Source organism: Triturus cristatus, chromosome 3_1, assembly GCF_964204655.1.
Source record: "Triturus cristatus chromosome 3_1, aTriCri1.1, whole genome shotgun sequence".
Classification (NCBI taxonomy): domain Eukaryota; kingdom Metazoa; phylum Chordata; class Amphibia; order Caudata; family Salamandridae; genus Triturus; species Triturus cristatus.
Window position 1 is genome coordinate 503,056,916 of NC_140583.1, and position 18,958 is coordinate 503,075,873.

At 47.0% G+C, this 18,958-nt stretch overlaps 1 protein-coding gene across 5 annotated transcripts in view; it reads left to right on the top strand.

The window, feature by feature from the left end:
• Window positions 1-802: 802 nt before the first annotated feature.
• Window positions 803-18,958, top strand: part of RCCD1 (RCC1 domain containing 1) — a 198,195-nt gene continuing 180,039 nt past the window's right edge. For 2 of the 5 annotated variants that reach the window (XM_085644382.1, XM_085644381.1), the window contains exon 1: window positions 18,128-18,469. In XM_085644382.1, coding sequence (XP_085500508.1) covers window positions 18,259-18,469 — 211 coding nt within the window. In that variant the 5' untranslated portion in view covers window positions 18,128-18,258. Of the gene's footprint in view, window positions 1,422-18,109; window positions 18,470-18,958 lie in introns of those variants that run through there. The other 3 variants (XM_085644384.1, XM_085644380.1, XM_085644385.1) reach the window with 3 other exon arrangements.

Genomic DNA, 18,958 nt, shown 5'->3' on the forward strand with positions numbered 1-18,958 from the left:
CTTATGAATAAAGCTGTGATCCTGCTCTACATCACTTGGCCTACGTATCATTCTTCTTTACGATACCAGGCCATCAACTTTATTTGTGTGAGCAACTGACCATCATCCATGACTTGCAAGAAACCCCCTAGGCGTGGTGTACCTAGGCTGGATTTGAACCATTAACCCAAACAAAGATCTTATTTCAAAGATAGCTAAACTCTTGTGAGGCTTTAAATATATCAGATGGGATCTTGCTGTTCCCTTACGAGGACCACATGTGTTTCCTGCACTGGTGAATGCCCAAAGATGGCTTATGCATCACCAGCGTTGCAGTTGTTCTGCCTCTTGCTTCCCAGAGGGGCAGGGCCGCAACCTGGTTTTGCCCCTGAGGATAGGGATGAGGCGTCGATTCCCACGAGCTCCGGTGTGGAAACACACTGCTTGAGGTGTTAGATTAGAGCACCGAGGCATGTTTCTTGAGTAGAATTAAAACAGAATTGTGACATTTTTATTATACCAAGAAATTACCTCGAGCCTGCAACCGTCTTTCTTGAGTGGACTTGTATCCAAGCGCAGAAACCGATTAAACCCCAGAAAAGTGACATCTGAATGAGTCTCGCTGCGAGTTTTAGGGTCTCAAACGGACTAGCGTTGCTGTTCTTTGCACCACAGCTGTCATTACATTGATTTTCACTTTATTGTTGGAGCTCTGGGCCGTTGTTGTTGTAATGCAGGTCAGTAGCACCGTTACATCCCAGCTGAATAAACAAACTGAGAAAGGAGCGAGCGATGTTCAAATATTAGTCCCGTTCAAGCAGACGGGAAAGATTAGACATGAAACTGTGTCACAATAATATGGGCAGAGATTATGGGCAGATGTATTCTGTGAGACGGGGTAAAAGGTGCTGCTTTCACTCCGCGGAAGGAGCGCGTGGCTATTGTCTGGGCGCGTGGCAGAGGGGTTAAAATGTAATTGCAATATAAAGGTCGCGCTAAGCGTGGCTTAGCAGAGATTTGGGTAAGCCCCCGAGTAGCACACAAGGCTGTTTTGTGAGCACCTGGCTCTGCCGAGGGACTGCAACCGCCGCTGTCAGCGACTGCCAGGCGATGGAGCCAGCCCAGGAAACACAATGAAAGTGGAGTTTGTGTGAGACCCGACCCTGTCTGCTCGCAGCTCCCTGCCCTTTCCCAGAGCGCACGCAGCAGAGCGCGGAGTGCAGCACGAGCCCTCGGCGGAGGCACAGGCGTGCGGCTCTGAGGAGAGGGCTGCAGGACCCATGGCTTCAGCCTTCATATGCGGCGTGGAGGACCTGCTCTTCAACGGCAGCCGCTTCGTGTGGAACCTGACCGTGTCCACTCTGCGGAGGTGGTACGCCGACCTGCTGGGGGGATGCGGGCACCTCCTGCGGACCTGGTGCGGGCTCAGAGAAGTTTACCAAGTAAGAACCAGGGAGCATTTAGAGGGGTACAGGCTTTCACAGGGATAGGGAATAGCGACAAATAATAACATTCATCCACCACACTTCACCATCAGCAAGGACACTTATTGCACCTCCGCTGCTGACTCATGTAAATTTACATCAAACTCCATTTACCTTCACTCAGTGCCTTGCTGCAACAGTGCATCTTCGGTACCTCAGTACTTGCAGCGTTTACTTAACAAGCAGCAGCGAAAGCGATCGCTATTGTAAAACAAACACGCCTGCGAGTGGTGCGCGTGTGCCACAGCGAAACGTGTTTTCAATTATTGCGCCCGTGTCTGGGCACGATAATTGAAACCACATGGCCTTTGGTGCACGTAATAGACACCAATAGGCCATGGGCGGAGCAATGCGCCTGCCTTTGGCCAATTGCGTGATGTCTTTCATAAAATGTCCAGATATTTTATTGTTACATTTAAGTGAAAATGATTTAGTTCAGTTGTCAGGTTAAGGTTTAATAAATGAGATTAAAAAGGATTTAGAAATTATTGCTAGATCTTGGAGCAAGACAAAACTGATTTTTAAGGCCTTAGTTCCTAGGAGAATATGGCAGGGAGCTGAAAAGTTCAAAGCAGTTGAGAGAGCGGGGAGAAAAGTTAATAGAGAAATGCCTCGTTTTTGCAGCATTAATGGTATAAGTTGGTTGGCACATAGTGACATAATTAAAGAAGACTTTCAGTTTTTTTAGACAAGATCGTGTACATCTTTTCTTCATTGGCAATGAACTATATTTATTGAATATTAAAGAAACGCTAGCAGTTACATTAGCAATAAAAACTTGGTGTTAAACTTAGGCTGTTATGGCAACAGTCTGTTTTTGCTCTCTAGCTTGAGCTTAATATGGAGCTAGCTGTTTTGGTGACAGATCTAAATATAGATCGTTTTTATTCTTACTTTTACTCCTCCTGCCCTCCCTTTCTCCGAGCAACATAAAAAATAATATTAAAAAAAAGTGAGAGAGGGTTTTTTGACAATAAAGGGATATCTATCATTTTGGAGGGGACAGGAAAAACGCCTGGTAGGGTTTTTCCTGGTGGCAGAAGTTGAGGAGCACGAGACAGGCAGGAAGGGTTGGGGGCATTGCAGAGTAGGTTTGGGCAGAGGGAACACAGGCGAGCAATGACTGAGGCAGGATGAAGGCAGTGGATGAAAGAAAGGGGATGGTGAGGATGGTTTGTTAGAAGAATGTTTTGGGAATTTTTTATTGTGGGGAAGGCTTAAGGGTGGGGGTATGTTAGGATATTGACATTGTATTAGTAAGGCTTTGTTTATATTGTTGTAAATGTGAGTCTGCATACCTGTCCAAATAAAGCGGCCTTTTACCCTCTATAAGACTGGTTATTTTACATCTCGCCCATTGAGGGCTCCTGGGTGTGGCATTCGCAGAATGTCCACCCCCAAGCAGCTTCAGGCGGGTGAAAGAAGCCAGTGGGACAGGTGTGTGGCCATTGGTTGTTTACGGATTAGGGTGGGGCTTAAACGACGGTTCATGTTGTTATGAAATTCTAGTCAGTTTACAGTGGTTAAGGTAGGAGATAACTCAATTTTGCTGTCCTTCCCACCCTCCCTTTTTAGTGTTTTGTTGCTTTTAATTTCATGATGTTTTTTAGAAGCAGACAGATGGCATTTGTCGCGTGGACAGGAGGCAGAAATTGAGGCGCTTGAGACAGGCAGGAAGGGTTGGGGACATTGCAGAGTAGGTTCGGGCAGAGGGAACACAGGGGAGTGATGACTGAGGCAGGATGAAGGCAGTGGATGAAAGAAAGGGGATGGTGAGGATGGTTTGTTAGAAGAATGTTTGGGGATTTTTTTTATTGTGGGGAAGGCTTTTTAGTGAGGCTTTATTTATATTGTTGTAAATGTGAATATGCATACCTGTCCAAATAAAGCAGCCTTTTACCCTCTATAAGATTTGTTATTTTACATCCCGCCCAATGGGGTTAGGAGTGGTTTTGAGGCAGGGACAAGGTTCCCTCTTTCCTCTGGTGTTGGTGGCCATTTATTTAGCCCCACCTGCCTTCCCACTTAAAACTTAAGATTTTGCATTAGAAGGGATGAGGACAGATAGGTTTGAGTGATGATGACAGCGGCCTTTGATTAAATGACACAAATGCGTAAAGGAAACAGTTGCAAACATAAACTCATTATCAACATTAAAAAAATAAGTCTCCTGAATGAATCAGGTCTGTGGGCATGTATGTTAGGCTGTAGGGCAGTTGTCAGTGTTTGCGATTTGTTTTGTGATATGCACCGTTTCATTAAAATGGCCTTTTCCGTATTGCCCTGGTCAGCTTCAGATGACTGTGCCGTCTTGCCTGATGTTTCTACTTTCGGATTGTAACAGCTAGAGGACATAAAGCCTAGGCTTTAAGTAGGCTGGGTCTCACCGGTGCTGAGCACCGGCAGTTTTTTAAAGGGGGCCTCAAAACGGGTCTCTACCGGGCTCTGTGTTATGCCCTGGCAGTCTGGTTTTTTTCTGACTGCAGTGAGCGCAGGCACATCAATGTGTGCATGCTCACACTGATCTCTTCTCACTAGTGAAGAACTTACGGCATGATGTCATGCCAAGTGAAAGTTGTAGGGGAAGGGAAATCCTTTAAAGAAAGTCCTTTTCTCTCTGGATGTCCCTTCTCTTTTTGAAACTCCGGAGCAGTAACCCTGTCGTGGTGTCACCAGGGCTTTAAGTGGAAGCTTTTTCAATATTATAGAGAAGCCATAGTTGCTTCTTATTTATCTTATGCAACTAAGGATGTGGTTTCATTTCTAGACTGCTGACTTTGGAGCTGGGAAACCAAGGTTCGAGCCTCGGGTTCGACTCCTCATCCTGTGATTCTGGGAAAATCACTTTATCTCCTTGTGCCTACCAAAATTTCCTTGCGTAACGTAACTGGTGCTCATGTAAAGCGCTCCAATACCTTTGGGTCCAGTTTGCACTATATAAATCTGCACACACAAAAAAAAAACTAACAACCACTAACAAAGCCAATAGTCCTGACTTGTTGTAGATATATATATGGATACAATGACAGAAACAGACAAATACAAGTGTAAAGAATTATCTGTACACGAAGATGCAAAGAAAAGGAGTTCTTTATTTCATTCACCAACACAAGTTCCGCATGAGGTGGAGCGTAAGGAATGCAGCCGCTCCGTGAGACATCAGCTGTCAACTCAAGTCCAACTGACAGCTGATGACAATCGGTGGCGGTACGGTGTACTCGCAGGGACATGAGAAGGAACTTGCGACATACGGTGTCCTCGCAGGGACACCCGAGTACAACCATAACACAACCTCGTCCTTTGGAAGGGAAGGAAGAAGGAGAGCAAGAAAATTCAAATTCAAAGACAGGGAGTCTACGGGAAAACTGTATGTATCTGCAATAGGACCATCAGTGCTGGGGTGGATGGACCAGGGTAATCTAGGAACTATACTCGACCCCAGCAAATCAGACCCAGTCTTAGTAGTCCAAAGTAACGATGACTATGGCAAATCCATGCTGTACAAATACCCAAGAGTTTTAGTGGGGAAATAGGTGCACTGAAAGGGTACCAACACAAAATCCAAGTGAAACCAGCTGCCATTCCAGTTGAACATAAAGCAAGAAATGTACCCTTCTCCATTAAAGATGAAGTAAAAACGCAACTGGACGTCATCATTGAACAAGTTGAGACCTCAGAGTGGGTTGCACCTTTGGTCGTGGCCAAACGAACGAACAGCAAACTGAGGTTGTGTGTGTAGACCTACGCCCCTTCAATAACAACATAGTTGTCAAACAGTTTCCCCTCCCAAGGATAAGCGAGATGTTGGCTAACACCAAAGGGGTAAAATGGTTCTCTACAATTAACTTGAAATTGGCTTACCCCTTCATCGTGAGAGCAAGAAGCTTAACTACTTTCATCATACCCTTTAGATGTTTCAGGTTTACTAGTGTACCATTCGGGCTGGCTTCTGCAGCCACGATGTTTCAAAGACTGATGCATAACATCTTCAAAAACAATTCTGGAATACTGATGGTCCAGGATGATATCCCCATAATGGGGAGAACTAGGGAGGAACATGACACTAAGGTTAATAGGGTTCTGGAAATCCTGGATGCCAAAGGGTTAACAGCCGAGCACAAAAAGTGCAAATTGGCATGCAATTCAGTGAGCTATCTTGGTCATGAAATCACAGGTGATGGAATTAAACCCAAAAGAAAACTTCTGCATGCAATTAAGAATTCCTCAGTGCCAAGCAACAAGGACGAGTTAAGATCCTTTTTAGGACTGGTTGAATTTTACGCGTACTTCGTAACAAACTTTTCGAGCAAAACATATAAATTCAGGCAACTACTTTAACTGAAAGACAAGCTTGAATGGACAGACGTGAGTCAACAAGCATTCAGCTCACTAAAAAATGAAATGTATTCCGCTTTGCCTTTGCAAGGTTTCGACCCGTTACTGGAGAACTTTGTCACCACAGATGCAAATTCCAAAGGATTAGGCGCGGTACTCACCCAAAAAGACAATAAAGGGGTGGAATGAACTTATGCGGGGAAGGGCACCACTGTCGAAAGACAATGTGGGTTGGGCCAAAGCAGCCAAAAGAGTACACCGGTCAGCCGACCAGGTGAGGGAAAGTTTGATGCATGCACAATCCAGTTACAAAGTCAGGTACAACCTCAAGCATGGTTGCAAACCTGTTGAGCTCAACATCGGGGACTCTGTCAAGGTCAAGAGAAGTGGGCACATAGGCAAGGGTCAGGATAGGTACTCCCCACCCTTAACAGTACGCAAAGTGTTTTGCAATTCCGCTCTCCTGAGCAACTGTAAAGTGTGGCACTTCTCTGCTCTTTCTCTGTGCAAAAACACTTTAAGGGACCCAGACAATACTATGCCCATGAATGACTCCAGTGAGCTTCCCATTACCAGGAAAGCCAGCTTTGTCACCACAGGAGTGTCTGATGATGATTCGGACTATGAGCCCCACACAACCAAGGCCACAGCTTTCAGCATGACTATGCAGCCCACGGCCGCACCCAATCGTATTTTACCTGATCGCAACACCACTGGCAGAGTTGGAAGGCAACTACCTTCCACACCTTTGCATGACACCACTCACCCCATCAGCACTAGCAGAGCAGGCAGATGGGTGTTACCCCCTGTCAAACTCTCGGATTACATTTGTGAGTAGCCCTCACACTCGTTTGTACCATAACGTTGTTTCCTCTTTTCTGTATCTTTTTCTCTCTCTGTCTCTCTCTCCTTCTCTCTTTCTCTCTCTCTCTCGTTTAGAACAGCTTTAGCGCAACGTCCCGGAAGACAGCTTTTCTTACACTTTCAATAATGTTCTGTAGAGGATATTCACTCTTGGCCCACAAACTGTCATGTATGTTAGAATTGGACCCTTGCATGATGAGCTGGTCCCTAATGAACTCGTCGTGTAATCCACCAAAGCGATAATTGTTGGCTAGTTTTCTTAGTGCTGACACAAAATCCTCGATGGATTTGTCCTTGCCCTGCTTTCTGTGAATTTATACCTGTCGACACCCACGCAAACTGTTGGTTTGTAGTATGTATTAAGGTCATGAATGGCATTCAGAAAAACATCACCCTCATTCTCCCCTCTAACTTTTTTGTTGATTCTATTATACACCTTAATACCACCTGCGCCAAGACAGTGTAATAACATTTTGTATTTCTTCTCAGCTTTAAAATCTTTGTCATCTTCAAAATTTGAAATGTAATATATAAAATATTCCCTCCATTCCTCCCACTTGAGTAAGGGTTCACCCCCTGTGGGCAAGAATGCTTGAGGAGGCGATAAATTCCACAAATGCCCAGATGCCATGTTGTATAAGGTAAATGCGCAGTTGCAAACAGGGTGATGTTAAGTTTTTACAGTGGATTGTGCCAGTACGAATTAGTTCTATTAGGAGGTTGCAACTGTGGGATTGTAGACTTGTGCCCATCTGTGCTAATGAACACTAGTCATGTAATACCGACGTGCTAGTAAAGATGTCAATCTAAGCAAGCGCTTACTTCTATTATGCAGTACCTTATTATGTATTTGAAATGCTGACGAATGCTGTGGTTATGCAGGCAGATGTCTGCCTACGCATCACGATGCTCCGGTGAAAATTCTTCTTTGCGTGTTGTTGTCCTGAAGATTTCTAAGATGGCAGCACGCAGACGTGTATGACGCAACACAGTATGAGCTGGAATGTTGACTTGGAGGATCAAAGATGGCCGCCACAGCATAAACGTCAGTGCGTCATTACCATCTGCTGCATCACGCACAGGCTGCTCGTGACGTTCGCAACAGCTGACTGTTTGTGTTGGCGGTTGGTGTGAGAAGTTGGCCTGGTATATGCTGTTCACTAGTTAAAGTGACCACCTTGTACCATGCCAAGCAACCCTTATGGTGTGGTTGTAAGTCAACCTTTTTCGGACTAGCTGCCCTAGTGGTAGCGTAGGCTAAGCAGTCTTTGAGGCTAAACTCGTTAAAGCGTGTTAAGCAAGCTGTTTTACCAAATGTAACCCCCCTTTATACCAATGAAAGGACACCACACAGATATATATTCAAAATATATATGTATTTATTACTCAAAGTATCCCCTAGACTCTTTATGAGCACAGGAGCACAAATCGTTAAACAAGAAAGTATTACAATATACAGAAGTTGCACTTTATATGGATGGGCCCTGGTGGCCACTCAAACCATATACTAAAATAGTGGTATAAGTACCACGAACAGGAAAGGGAAAAGGCCTAGGGCCTTTAGAATCGCTGGGCCTACAAGGAGCTAACTTCAGTTAGTGACCAGGAGGTCCACGGGTCGCGTGTGCAGTGAGGTAAGTTACACGCGGGCTCCCATAGGTTTTCAATGGGTGCGTAAAAGTTCAAAAGTTACTGCTAGAAGGGTCTTCTGGATGGACTACGAACTTAAGACTTAAAACACAGACACTAGAGATGTTTCTCTACACTTGGGCACCGGAATGCCAGCTTTACCTTACCCACAGGAAGCGGGTGCATAGGTCTCGAAGTGCGTCGGGTTTCGTCTATCGATTCAATGGAGCCTGATGACAAAGATGCTGCAGGCGGTCGGTCCAGAAGAGATGCGGTGGATCCAAGGGTGGATCGGAGTTGTAGAAGACCTGAAAGCAGAGGGGACAGTGTTCACAGTCACTAGCCAGTGACCGGCGTGGCACCAGGTAGGTACCAGGCGATGTCGGGTGCAAACAGGTGATGAGGTGTAGCTTGTCTCCGCAGCCACGTGGTCCCTGAAGGTCGACGACGTCCAGGAGTCGGTTCACGAGCTGTCCCACGCAGGCTCTCGCTGTCGGCGGTGTCGGCGACTCGAAGGAAGCAAACAAGCCTTGGCAAAAGCAGAAGTCGTGAAGAATGAAGAAAGCTGATAGTTCTGACCAGCAAGGTCAGAGGGGCTGCTCCTTTGGAGAGCAGCTGGGGCAAGTCTGGAGCAACCAGACCAGCGTCGTAGTTTTCAAGGTTCGTCACCAAAATGGCCACTAGCCAACGGGCCAGGGACCGGGCAGGCGCGTCGAGATGCAAAGTGCAGAGGGGCCCCGCGCAGATCGTGGAGATGCTGGAGGGCTCACCTTTGGTGCAGATACTGCTCGGGTGTTGGGCTTCTCAGGACCCAAAGCACAACTTGGAGGGAGCCTCTGTTGTCGCGCTTGCAGCTTGTCGTGGGTCTTTCAAGATGGCTGGCTCCACGTGTCTCGGTGCCTCCACGGGTTCCTTCTTTGCAGGGACTGTGGATCGGGCTGTGAGAGGTCTGGAGGTCCAGGTCTTGTCAGGCTCTGGGCTCGGGCTCCGGCAGGAGGCGGCGGCAAAGCAGACGTCGAGTAGCTGGTTGGTGCTTGCGTTAGCAAGATGGTCACTCCCTGACCATAGGGGAGATTTCCTTCTGTCCTCTGTGCAGCAGAGCGTCGAAGTTCCTGTCTTCTTCTTCTTTGTAGTAAGTTGATTCCAGGATGTCTGAAGTCTTAGGACACAGCTCCTACCTTTAAGCGGATTCTAGGGGCCGGACTACCTGCTAGGTCCCTCCCTAAGGGTGGGACCAGGAAGGGGGGTGGTTACACCCCCAATCCTTTGTCCAGCTCGCCCCAGGTCTGGGGCTGGTGTGCCCCAGGACCGGTTTGAACTGGCATATGCACCGAGGCTCCTTGTGAGCCTCAGGCATGTCTGATTCCATTCAAGCCCTACCTGACCAATACACAAAATCCTGTCTGGGGTGGTGCTCGCACCACCCCTGGCAGGAAACCCTTTGTCCACGTCTCCCAAGCTGGAAGGACTCCCAGCAGCAGGAGGGCAGACTTGTGTCTGTGGTGGCAGCGTCCATTTTGTGGAGCTGAGGCTATGTCTGATTTTACCCGGGTTTCAGGTACTGTACATGTCGTGTCCCTCTAGAAGGGTGGAATGCTAACCCCGTCGCCAGAATTGGCGAGGGGTTAGTATTCCAATTCCTATGACACCTTACTCGACATGTCTTGATAAAGCCAAACCAAAGATAGCATTTAACCGCGAGGTTCATAATGCACTTAAGAGTATATGGTATGACGATATCTGGAAACGGTAGAAGGAAGTTGTTCCGACCACTGCAGACAGGCTCAGCTTATGCCAGAGCACCATCTCACATGGAACCAAGCACTCTGCCTTCAGGATTGTCAAGGCCTGCCATAGGAGTGACTTATAGGTTAACATGTGTCCCATTTAAGGTTAGGTATAGGTATACTACACCTAAGTAAGAGGTGGTTACACCAACTTACCCCAGCTGAGTGATCAGCCAGTTGTGTCAAATTGCTAGGCCAGGCCAGGGGTGGCATAATACATGCTTCAGCCCCTGGTAGGCCTTAGATACTCCAATGCCCTGGGTACCTAGTGTACACTGGTACAGGGGCTCACAGGGTGATCCAATTCCAATTGGTTATGTACCTAGGGTACATGGAGTCCATTTTAAAGAGAGAGCAGCTAGGCTGAGATCCTGAATGGCAGGATCTCAGGCCAACTAAGTCGAAAAACCAGCTAGACACTAGGCAAAAAATTGGGGGTAACCATAGTCAGATATCCACCTTCCTACAGTTGGGAATTTGTTGAACTGTCACCATGTAGACGTTGGAATTCCTCGTAACCGTTGTAACAACTGCCACAGTTGGTGTATCGACAAAGCAGGTGAACCGGACTCTTACTACTTTAATCTTGGAACTCCTCAAATTCAGTTCACAGTTCTTCTCTCTATTTCTTTACCAAGATATTCTTCAAGATGTTCCTCAGGTAACACAACATAATTTTTCAGTCAAACTTCTATGTCTTCACTCATTAAATTCTAAACATAAGTTCGTTCACCCATCAATTCTATGTCAGGACCGGAGGCTCCGATTATTCTTCTCATTTTCTTTACTGAAAATTCTGAGCAGCCAATCAGATAAAGTAAAACAAAATAAACACTACAATACCCATAAACACTCCTGGGTATCACATGACAACCATAGAGTAGACTCCTATATAAGGAGCACAAGAGAATACTACATCCTCTTTCTTTGCTGCTCCGCAGCCAGTTAAGTGCATTACCTTTATTGTCTTCTATTCTACTATTGTTTGCTTTGCGCTTTATGCTTATACGCTTTGTGCGCTTACTTGCTTTGTCTTGTGCTCAGCCTTGTGTCTGTTGCCGGTAACTGTTCGTGCTGTTCGCGCTGCGGCTCTGCAAGTTTCCGATGTTTTTGGCTTCGCTCCTAAGAGGGTTGCGCTGCTAGCGCATTAGTTTCCTTCTTCTTTCCGTTGTTTCGGGCGCTGAACGCGCTGCTCTTTTTCCTTATATAGCCTTCCACCAGCCGTTTTCTGTGTGCGCGAGGGTTTGAAGAGCGCTGATTGCCTCCTGGACCGGGCGCTGTGTGCCCGCGTTTGTTTGTGGGGAGCGGGAGAGACGGGGTGAGGACGTGCGTCGTTCCGACGCGCAGTCCTCTTTCTGGCTCGACAGGCAGATCGTTCCGCGCATGCGCGGCGGCTGTTTCTCCCGATTTCGACCGTTATCGGGTTGTAGTGAGCGCGGGAGCAGCGCATAACTTTGCTCAATACCCACCAGCCTGTGCCAGGTCACCAGCGACGCTCACATCTTTCAAAGGGTGATTTGGGCTGTAAACTAACGCATAGGCATTGCCTAAAGTGGTGTTTCTAGGCAAGCCCTCCCTCCACATTCTAATATTATTGTTGCACACATTGGGTCTTGCGTCCTTGTGTGGCATAGGCTTGCCTGGGGTTCGCCACTCCCCCTTATTATATCACTGTCATTTCCTCAGGTATTTAAAGTGCCTTTTTGCAGCGCAGACAGTGCATATTGGCTCCGAATTTCCTCTTGTGGGTATACCTGTCACTTTTTAGTGTCATTATGTCAGATTACTATTATGATGAGGAATATTGTGATGAGGGCCCCTCTGGGTCATTGGAGCATGAGCTGGTCGAAGCTCTTGATGTGGGAGTCCAGCACTCCGTTAACAAGGCCATGTTCCGCGCTATTGAACCCTTGAAGCGTCATTTGTGTAATTATGCCCTGCTGCAGGGATGGCTTCCGGGTTCTGCGTCCCGCTCTTCCTCTGGCGGGAAGGGTTCCAAGAATCCGCATTCTTCAGATTTTGCGAGATTAGCAAAATCTTTGTCTTCTGATCACACTTATGGTTCTTCCGCCCAAGCAGCTCATTCTAGTTCATCTCAAAGGGATGATGGTACGGCTTCCGAACCGGAGGATTCTCCTCCTCCTACTAAGAAACAGCGCAAGGAGCGTTTTGTTGATGCACCGTCCCATCCAACTTTACTTACCTTTGATCCCACAGCAATTGTCCACCCTAACTCCTCCTCATGGCTTCCCTCTACTGAGGTTGCTGATTATGTGCAGTCCCATATACGTCAGGCCTTTGATAAGGATGTCAGAGCGCATCTCCGCTCCGAATGCCCTAGACCGGATCTAGCTGACAAAGTGGCAGACACACCGGAGGTGGACCCCTCCATGCTCACTTAACTCAAATAATACACAAAAGACCCTAAGAAAGGAATCGATCGAGCATGGAGGTCCTGTCAGGATAAATTACTTGATTTGACAGGTCCCCTTACAAAAATATTGGACTCGGGTTTTAAGGCTAAAGCCTCAGGGAACATAATAGATCCTGATGATCTGATCGGATGGGCTCAGCGAGCCATCTGTCAATTGGGCAATGCTAACTGTGCCATGTCCTGCGAGCGCCGCCGCTCTATTCTATTGAAACTCGACCCAAAGTTAGCTGAGCTTTCTACCTCTGAATCGGGCCCTTTGGTTCAGGGGCTTCTTTTTGGTCAGCCTTTTCTGAAGGAACTGACTAAGTTTGTTGCTACTTTCAGTGGTCTTGATAAGGCACAGGGTTCCCTCAAGAGGGCTTTTCGTCCGGTTTTTGGCCGGGCCGGACAACATCGTGGGCGATCGTTCGGCCGTGGCTTCCAGCAAAACGCCCAGCGGGGATATAACTCACAACGTGGAAGATATCAGGACTCCAGTTCCTCCGCCTCCTTCTATCCAACACGTGGAGCCCGCAACAAATTCAGGAAAGGCCGTTATGGAGGCAGTCAAGGCGGTCAACAGGATGCCGCATCTGCAGGTGAGCCTGATTTCTTTTTCGGACGTGCGGTTGGGGGCAGGATCCAGTATTTTCTCCACAATTGGCAAAAAATCTCAAAGGATGCGTGGATCCTGGACTCGGTACAGGGTTACAAAATAGAGTTTTATCATTCCCCCTCTCAAAATCTCCCTCCTCGCCCGATGCTTTTTTCCCTTCAGGATCAGGTGGTCATTTCCACCGAGATCGAGTCTCTGCTTCAAAAAGGGGCCATAGTGCGGACGTCTCGTCACCCCCAGGGTTTCGTCAGCAACATATTCCTGGTACAGAAGGGGAGTGGATCCAGGCTTGTTTTAAATCACAAGGAGTTCAGTGGATGGGTTGTATATCGACACTTCAAGATGGAGGGGATCCATCTTCTTCGCGATCTTCTTCAGGAAGGGGACTGGATGGTGCGCCTAGATCTGAAGGATGCGTATCTGTCAGTGCCCATTTTCAAACCTCATCGTCGTTTTCTTCAGTTCCACTGGCAGGGAGCTTGGTACGAGTTCAGAGTCCTTCCTTTCGGCCTCTCGTCAGCACCTTGGTGCTTCACGAAACTTCTGTGGCCTGTGGTCGAACTTCTTCGGGCCCGGGGCGTTCGCCTCATAATTTACCTTATGGGTCAGTGTCCTCGTCTAGTGATGCAACATCTTGCTTGGACCATAGATCTTTTGCAGACTATGGGTTTCCTGGTCAATCCACAGAAGTCTGTGTTGGTTCCGTCTCAGTCTGTCGAGTTCCTGGGTTTTCTGATCAACTCCCTCACTTGTCAACTCCTCTTGCCCAATCAGAAAATCAGATCTATCAAGGCAGAGTTGAGATTGATTTTGCACAAGCAGATTGTGTCCTTGAGGTCTGTAGCCCGGATCGTCGGCTTGTTAGCTTCCTCTATCCAGGCGATATTCCTGGGTCCCCTTCATTACCGGGCTCTTCAACGACTCAAGATACGTCATCTCCAGAAAGGCCTCAAGTATTCAGATCAGATTCCTCTCACAGAGGAGGCGAGGTGGGAGATGTTGTGGTGGCTAGAGCATATGGAGTCGTGGAATGGTCGAGCCCTATTCGGAACCACTCCGGAGGTGGTGATCGAATCCGATGCCAGTCGGTGGGGTTGGGGAGCCTGTTGCGGTCCAGTGTCCACGGGCGGCCGTTGGTCTCAGGAGGAATTGAATCTCCACATCAATTGCCTGGAACTTCTGGTGGGTTCCTTTGCGATTCTTTGCCTCTCGCCCCGTCAGACAAATTGTTGCATTGTTCTCCGCATGGACAACGTGTCAGTGGTTCGTTATGTGAACAAATTGGGCGGGACGCGGTCCCGACTTCTGGCGGAGATTGCCAAGGATTTTGGGCACTTTTGCCTCCAAAACAAACTGTTTGTAGCCGCGGAATATCTTCCGGGGTGCAACAACCAGATTGCCGATTGGCATTCCCGACATCTCCGGGATTTCAGCGATTGGAGGCTTCACCCTCGAGTGTTCCGGTTGTTGAACCAGATATGGGGTCCTTGTAAGATCGATCGGTTTGCCTCCCTGCTCAACAAACAGGTTCCAGCATTTTTCAGCTGGCGTCCGGATCCGGAGGCTCTGGCCACGGATGCTTTTCTTCAGGCATGGCCTCCTACTCTTTGTTATGCGTTTCCTCCATTTGTAATGATCCCCAGGGTCCTGGCCCGGACCAAGTGTTATCAGTCAGAGTTGATTCTTTGGAGGGCTCAGGCGTGGTTCCCAGTACTTCTGCAAATGTTGTGTGCAGTACCGATTCTTCTACCCCAGCGGTGGAATCTGTTACTAGATCCTCTCCGCATCCATTGATAGCCTCAGGCTCCTGCTGGTTGCTTGGCAAATTTCGGGGATCGCTGGACAATCCCAGGCCTTTCGCAAGACGGTACCAGATTTATCAGTGAGGCTTGGTCGCCCAACACACACAAGCGTTATGCTGCAGCCTGGAAATGATGGTGTGATTGGAGCTCTCAACGGGAGGTGGATCCCGCATCAGCGGATGTCTCCTTGGTAGTGAACTTTCTTGCGTCCATCGCTGCTTCGGGTCTTGCCTATCGCACTGTCAATAATTCTCGGTCAGCCATCTCGGCGGGTCACGTAGCGATTGATGGCAAACCGATTGGTGAACATCCTTTGGTATGTAAATTACTCAGGGGTATCTGGATGGTAAAACCACCTCGTTCTAAGTATTCTGAGCTATGGGATGTTTCCACTGCCTTACGTTTCTTGGAGGCCTGGCCTACGAATCATTTTCTGTCCCGTAAACAACTTTCTGCCAAGTTGGCTATGTTGCTTTGTTTAGTGTCTTGCAAGCGGGTTTCGGATATACGCGCGCTAGATCTAGCGGGTCATAGATTTTCTCCAAAGGGTGTTACCTTTCTGGTCACCAGACGCACTAAATGTAACACCACTTCTATCACTTATCCTGTGTTTCCTGATAATCCTAGACTATGTGTGGTACAATGTATCCGAGATTATGAGGTAAGTACTGCAGAATTTCGACAGGATATGGGAGGTCAATTGTTGATTGCTCTGCAGAAACCTTTTCGCCCAGTGACCCCAGCTACCTTAGCAAGATGGGTACGCTGGCTCATGGGCGAAGCAGGAATTGATGTTTCAAAATTTGGTGCTCATTCTGCTCGTGGAGCTATGGCATCTATAGCCTTTTCTGTAGGAGTCAGTTTGTTGGACATTATGAATGCCGCTGACTGGTCCTCTGACTCTACGTTTAAATCTTTTTATTATAAACCTATTGTTAATGTTGCATCTGTGGTGGTGGCGCAGCTTTGAACAAGCATAATCGGAGCCTCTGGTCCTGACATAGAATTCAAAATTTGCGAACATACGTGACAAGAATTTTCAATTCTATTAAGGACACGGAGGCGAGAATTATCCCACCCATAATTCTGTATTGTGATTTCTGATTTGCATTGTATATATATTGCACTGTATATATCTGCTATTTTTTGCCCTTCCCTTTATGCTATAAGTTACTCTTGCAGTGAGTGTGGTATTACGGCTTTATCTTTACATTTTAAGTTCTGATCTAAAATGAAGTTTGCTGATTCTCACTTTTGGAGTAGTCTTCTTTATGGTCTCTACAGGATGGATCTGTTCCGTTGAAGTTAGCTTCCAGTCTACTGTTTGCTGCCGTTAGTCTGCGGATTTCATTCCGAATTCATGGTTCTTCACTCAAGATGGTTCACAGATGACGAACTATGTTTCTTGGACTTAACTGTTTATTCTTCACATAAAGAAAGAGGATGTCGGATTCACTTGTGCTCCTTATATAGGGGCCTACTCTATGGTTGTCGTGTGATACCCAGGAGTGTTTATGGGTATTGTAGTGTTTATTTTGTTTTACTTTATCTGATTGGCTGCTGAGAATTTTCAGTAAAGAAAATGAGAAGCATAATCCTCGCCTGTGTCCTTAATAGAATTGAAAATTCTTGTCACGTATGTTCGCAAATTTTTAATTCTTCTGCACTTAATTTTACGCTTCACTTCATTTTAAGTATTTTTTCTTTCTTTTCGTACGCTTCCCAAATTTGCTGACTGACCTCTTTTACTCGTAGTGTTAATCAGCCAGAAAAATGCTTCTGACAGCATATGTAGTTGTACAAGGCTTTAAGTGGGATGAAAAAACGGGGGGGGGGGTCTCTCAAAGGGGCGTGGTCAATGTAACATTAGGGCGTGGCTTAAAAACACGCAAGCTAAAAATCTATGTTTAGCACAGTGTACCGCCCGACTTGTATTTTCCTGTTTCTGTCATTGCATCCAGATATATGATTCAACAAGTCACATCATACCTACAAGTAAGGACTATTGGCTTTGTCAATGGTTGCTAGTTGCATAAGATAAATAAGTAGCAACTATGGCTTGTATATAATATTGAAAAAACTTCCACTTAACGGCCTAGTGACACCACGACAATGTTGCTGCTCCTGAGTTTCAAAAAGAGAAGGGAAATCCAGAGAGAAAATGAGTCTTTAAAGGATTTCCCTTCCTGTACAACGCTCACATCGATGTGCCTGCTCACATCCGGAAAAAACAAACGGACCGCCTGTGCCAGGGCACAAAACAGAGCCCGATAGAGAACCGTTTCGAGGTCTCCTTAAAAAAAACTGCCGGTGCTCAGACCCGGCCAACTTAATGCCCTGTAGTTGTACACTTCTTTCTTCCCTTTCAAATAGTGCGTAGTTTCCTTTTACAAGGCTGTAACAGAGTCATATTATGATTCCTGTAGTAATATTTCTGGTGGGTTCGCTTGTTAGTGCTCGTCGCCAATTCTGTAAAGAATTGTCTGTACACGAAGATGTTCTTTATTTCATTCACCAACACAGGCTCCGCATGAGGCGGAGCGTAAGGAATGCAGCCGCTCCAAGAGACATCAGCTGTCAACTCCAGTCCAACTGACAGTTGATGACAATCGGTGGCGGTACGTACTCGCAGGGACATGAGAAGGAACCTGCAACATACAGTGTCCTCGCAGGGACATCCGAGTACAACCATGACAACAAGTTGGGCGGCACACAATGCTAAGCACAGATTTTTAGCTTACCTGTTTTTAAGCCACGCCCATAATAACATTGGCCGCGCCCCTTTGAGAGACCCCCCACTTTTTTCATCCCACATATAGCCATACCGGTGTTGACGTTTTTGAGGGTACAGGTATAGCTGGCAGAAGTGGATATTTCATTGTGAGCCAATGAAACTATGTGATGCTATAAATAACTGAAGAACGCACATTCTCTCTAAAAATGCTCTAAAAATGCAAACTGTGATTAAAACCCTTGATCAGCTTAGTTCCTGCAGATTCCTACATCGGAAATGGCTTGAATTCCTTAGCTCAATTTCCTCCACTATGGCGACAATGTTGTTCTGTTGCATTAAGTGAAGAATGTTGCTCTAGTTGTGCGGCGAGACGCTTTTGCCCTATTTCGGAGCTCGGAAGTCGACAATACAAATGGAAGAAGGACAATAGTGGAAGCGATTTAATTGGGCACGAGTCGGCCATATTGGAACAGGAGTGGTTCAATTGACTGACGAACATCGTCCGCTAAGCAGTGTGTTTTGTGTAGGCATGCAAGGAGTTCCATACTTGACTGATCTAACTCGTGGGCAAGAGAACGCCCTAGAGCTGCAAAGCCAGTGCAGAGGCTTCAGTCAATGGCTAAAGAAAGTCTGAACGTACATTTGGACCCCGGGTCGTTGTGGTTTGGTTTTGGCTTTGGAAGTTTCGGACAGATTGTTTCAGGAGAAACGCAGCAGGTGTATGCACCGGTACCTGTCCAGTTTAGTCCCGTGGAAAAAGAACGTACACGCTCATCCGAAATCGGCAAGCTCAGTCCTGCCTGGAGCCACACCGCAGCACTGACAGGTCAGCGGGTGGAAGACAGAAACATGAGTGAGATTGTCTAATTTAGGCGGAGCGACTGATGATTTGATGGAACGATTGGAGGGAGGATGATGGAAAGACTGAGGCGGCAACCAGTAAATGTTGAAGAGGGAAGGGGTGGAGCCAACGAAGAGAGCGGGCGCTCTGAAGTTTCCTAGGTCCAAGGATAAAGAGCTAATCCAGTCCACGTTTTCCTTTTGCATTCTGGTTGTTGTATACCCCATTTCATAATTGGGTAAAAATAATAATAACCACAAGTCCCAGAATGCAAAGGAAAGCCCCGAACAAATGGACCTCTGAGTCATGCAAAAACAAACCAGCATTGGCATAGCCAATAGGTCTCACCTTTGGGACCGCATAACTGTTTAGCCCTGCAGCACATTATAGAGACAATAAACCGTCTCAATACCCAAGCAAGGTTTTGAGACGGAATGGAAAAAAACAGTGTCTATTGATTCAACAGTCTATGAC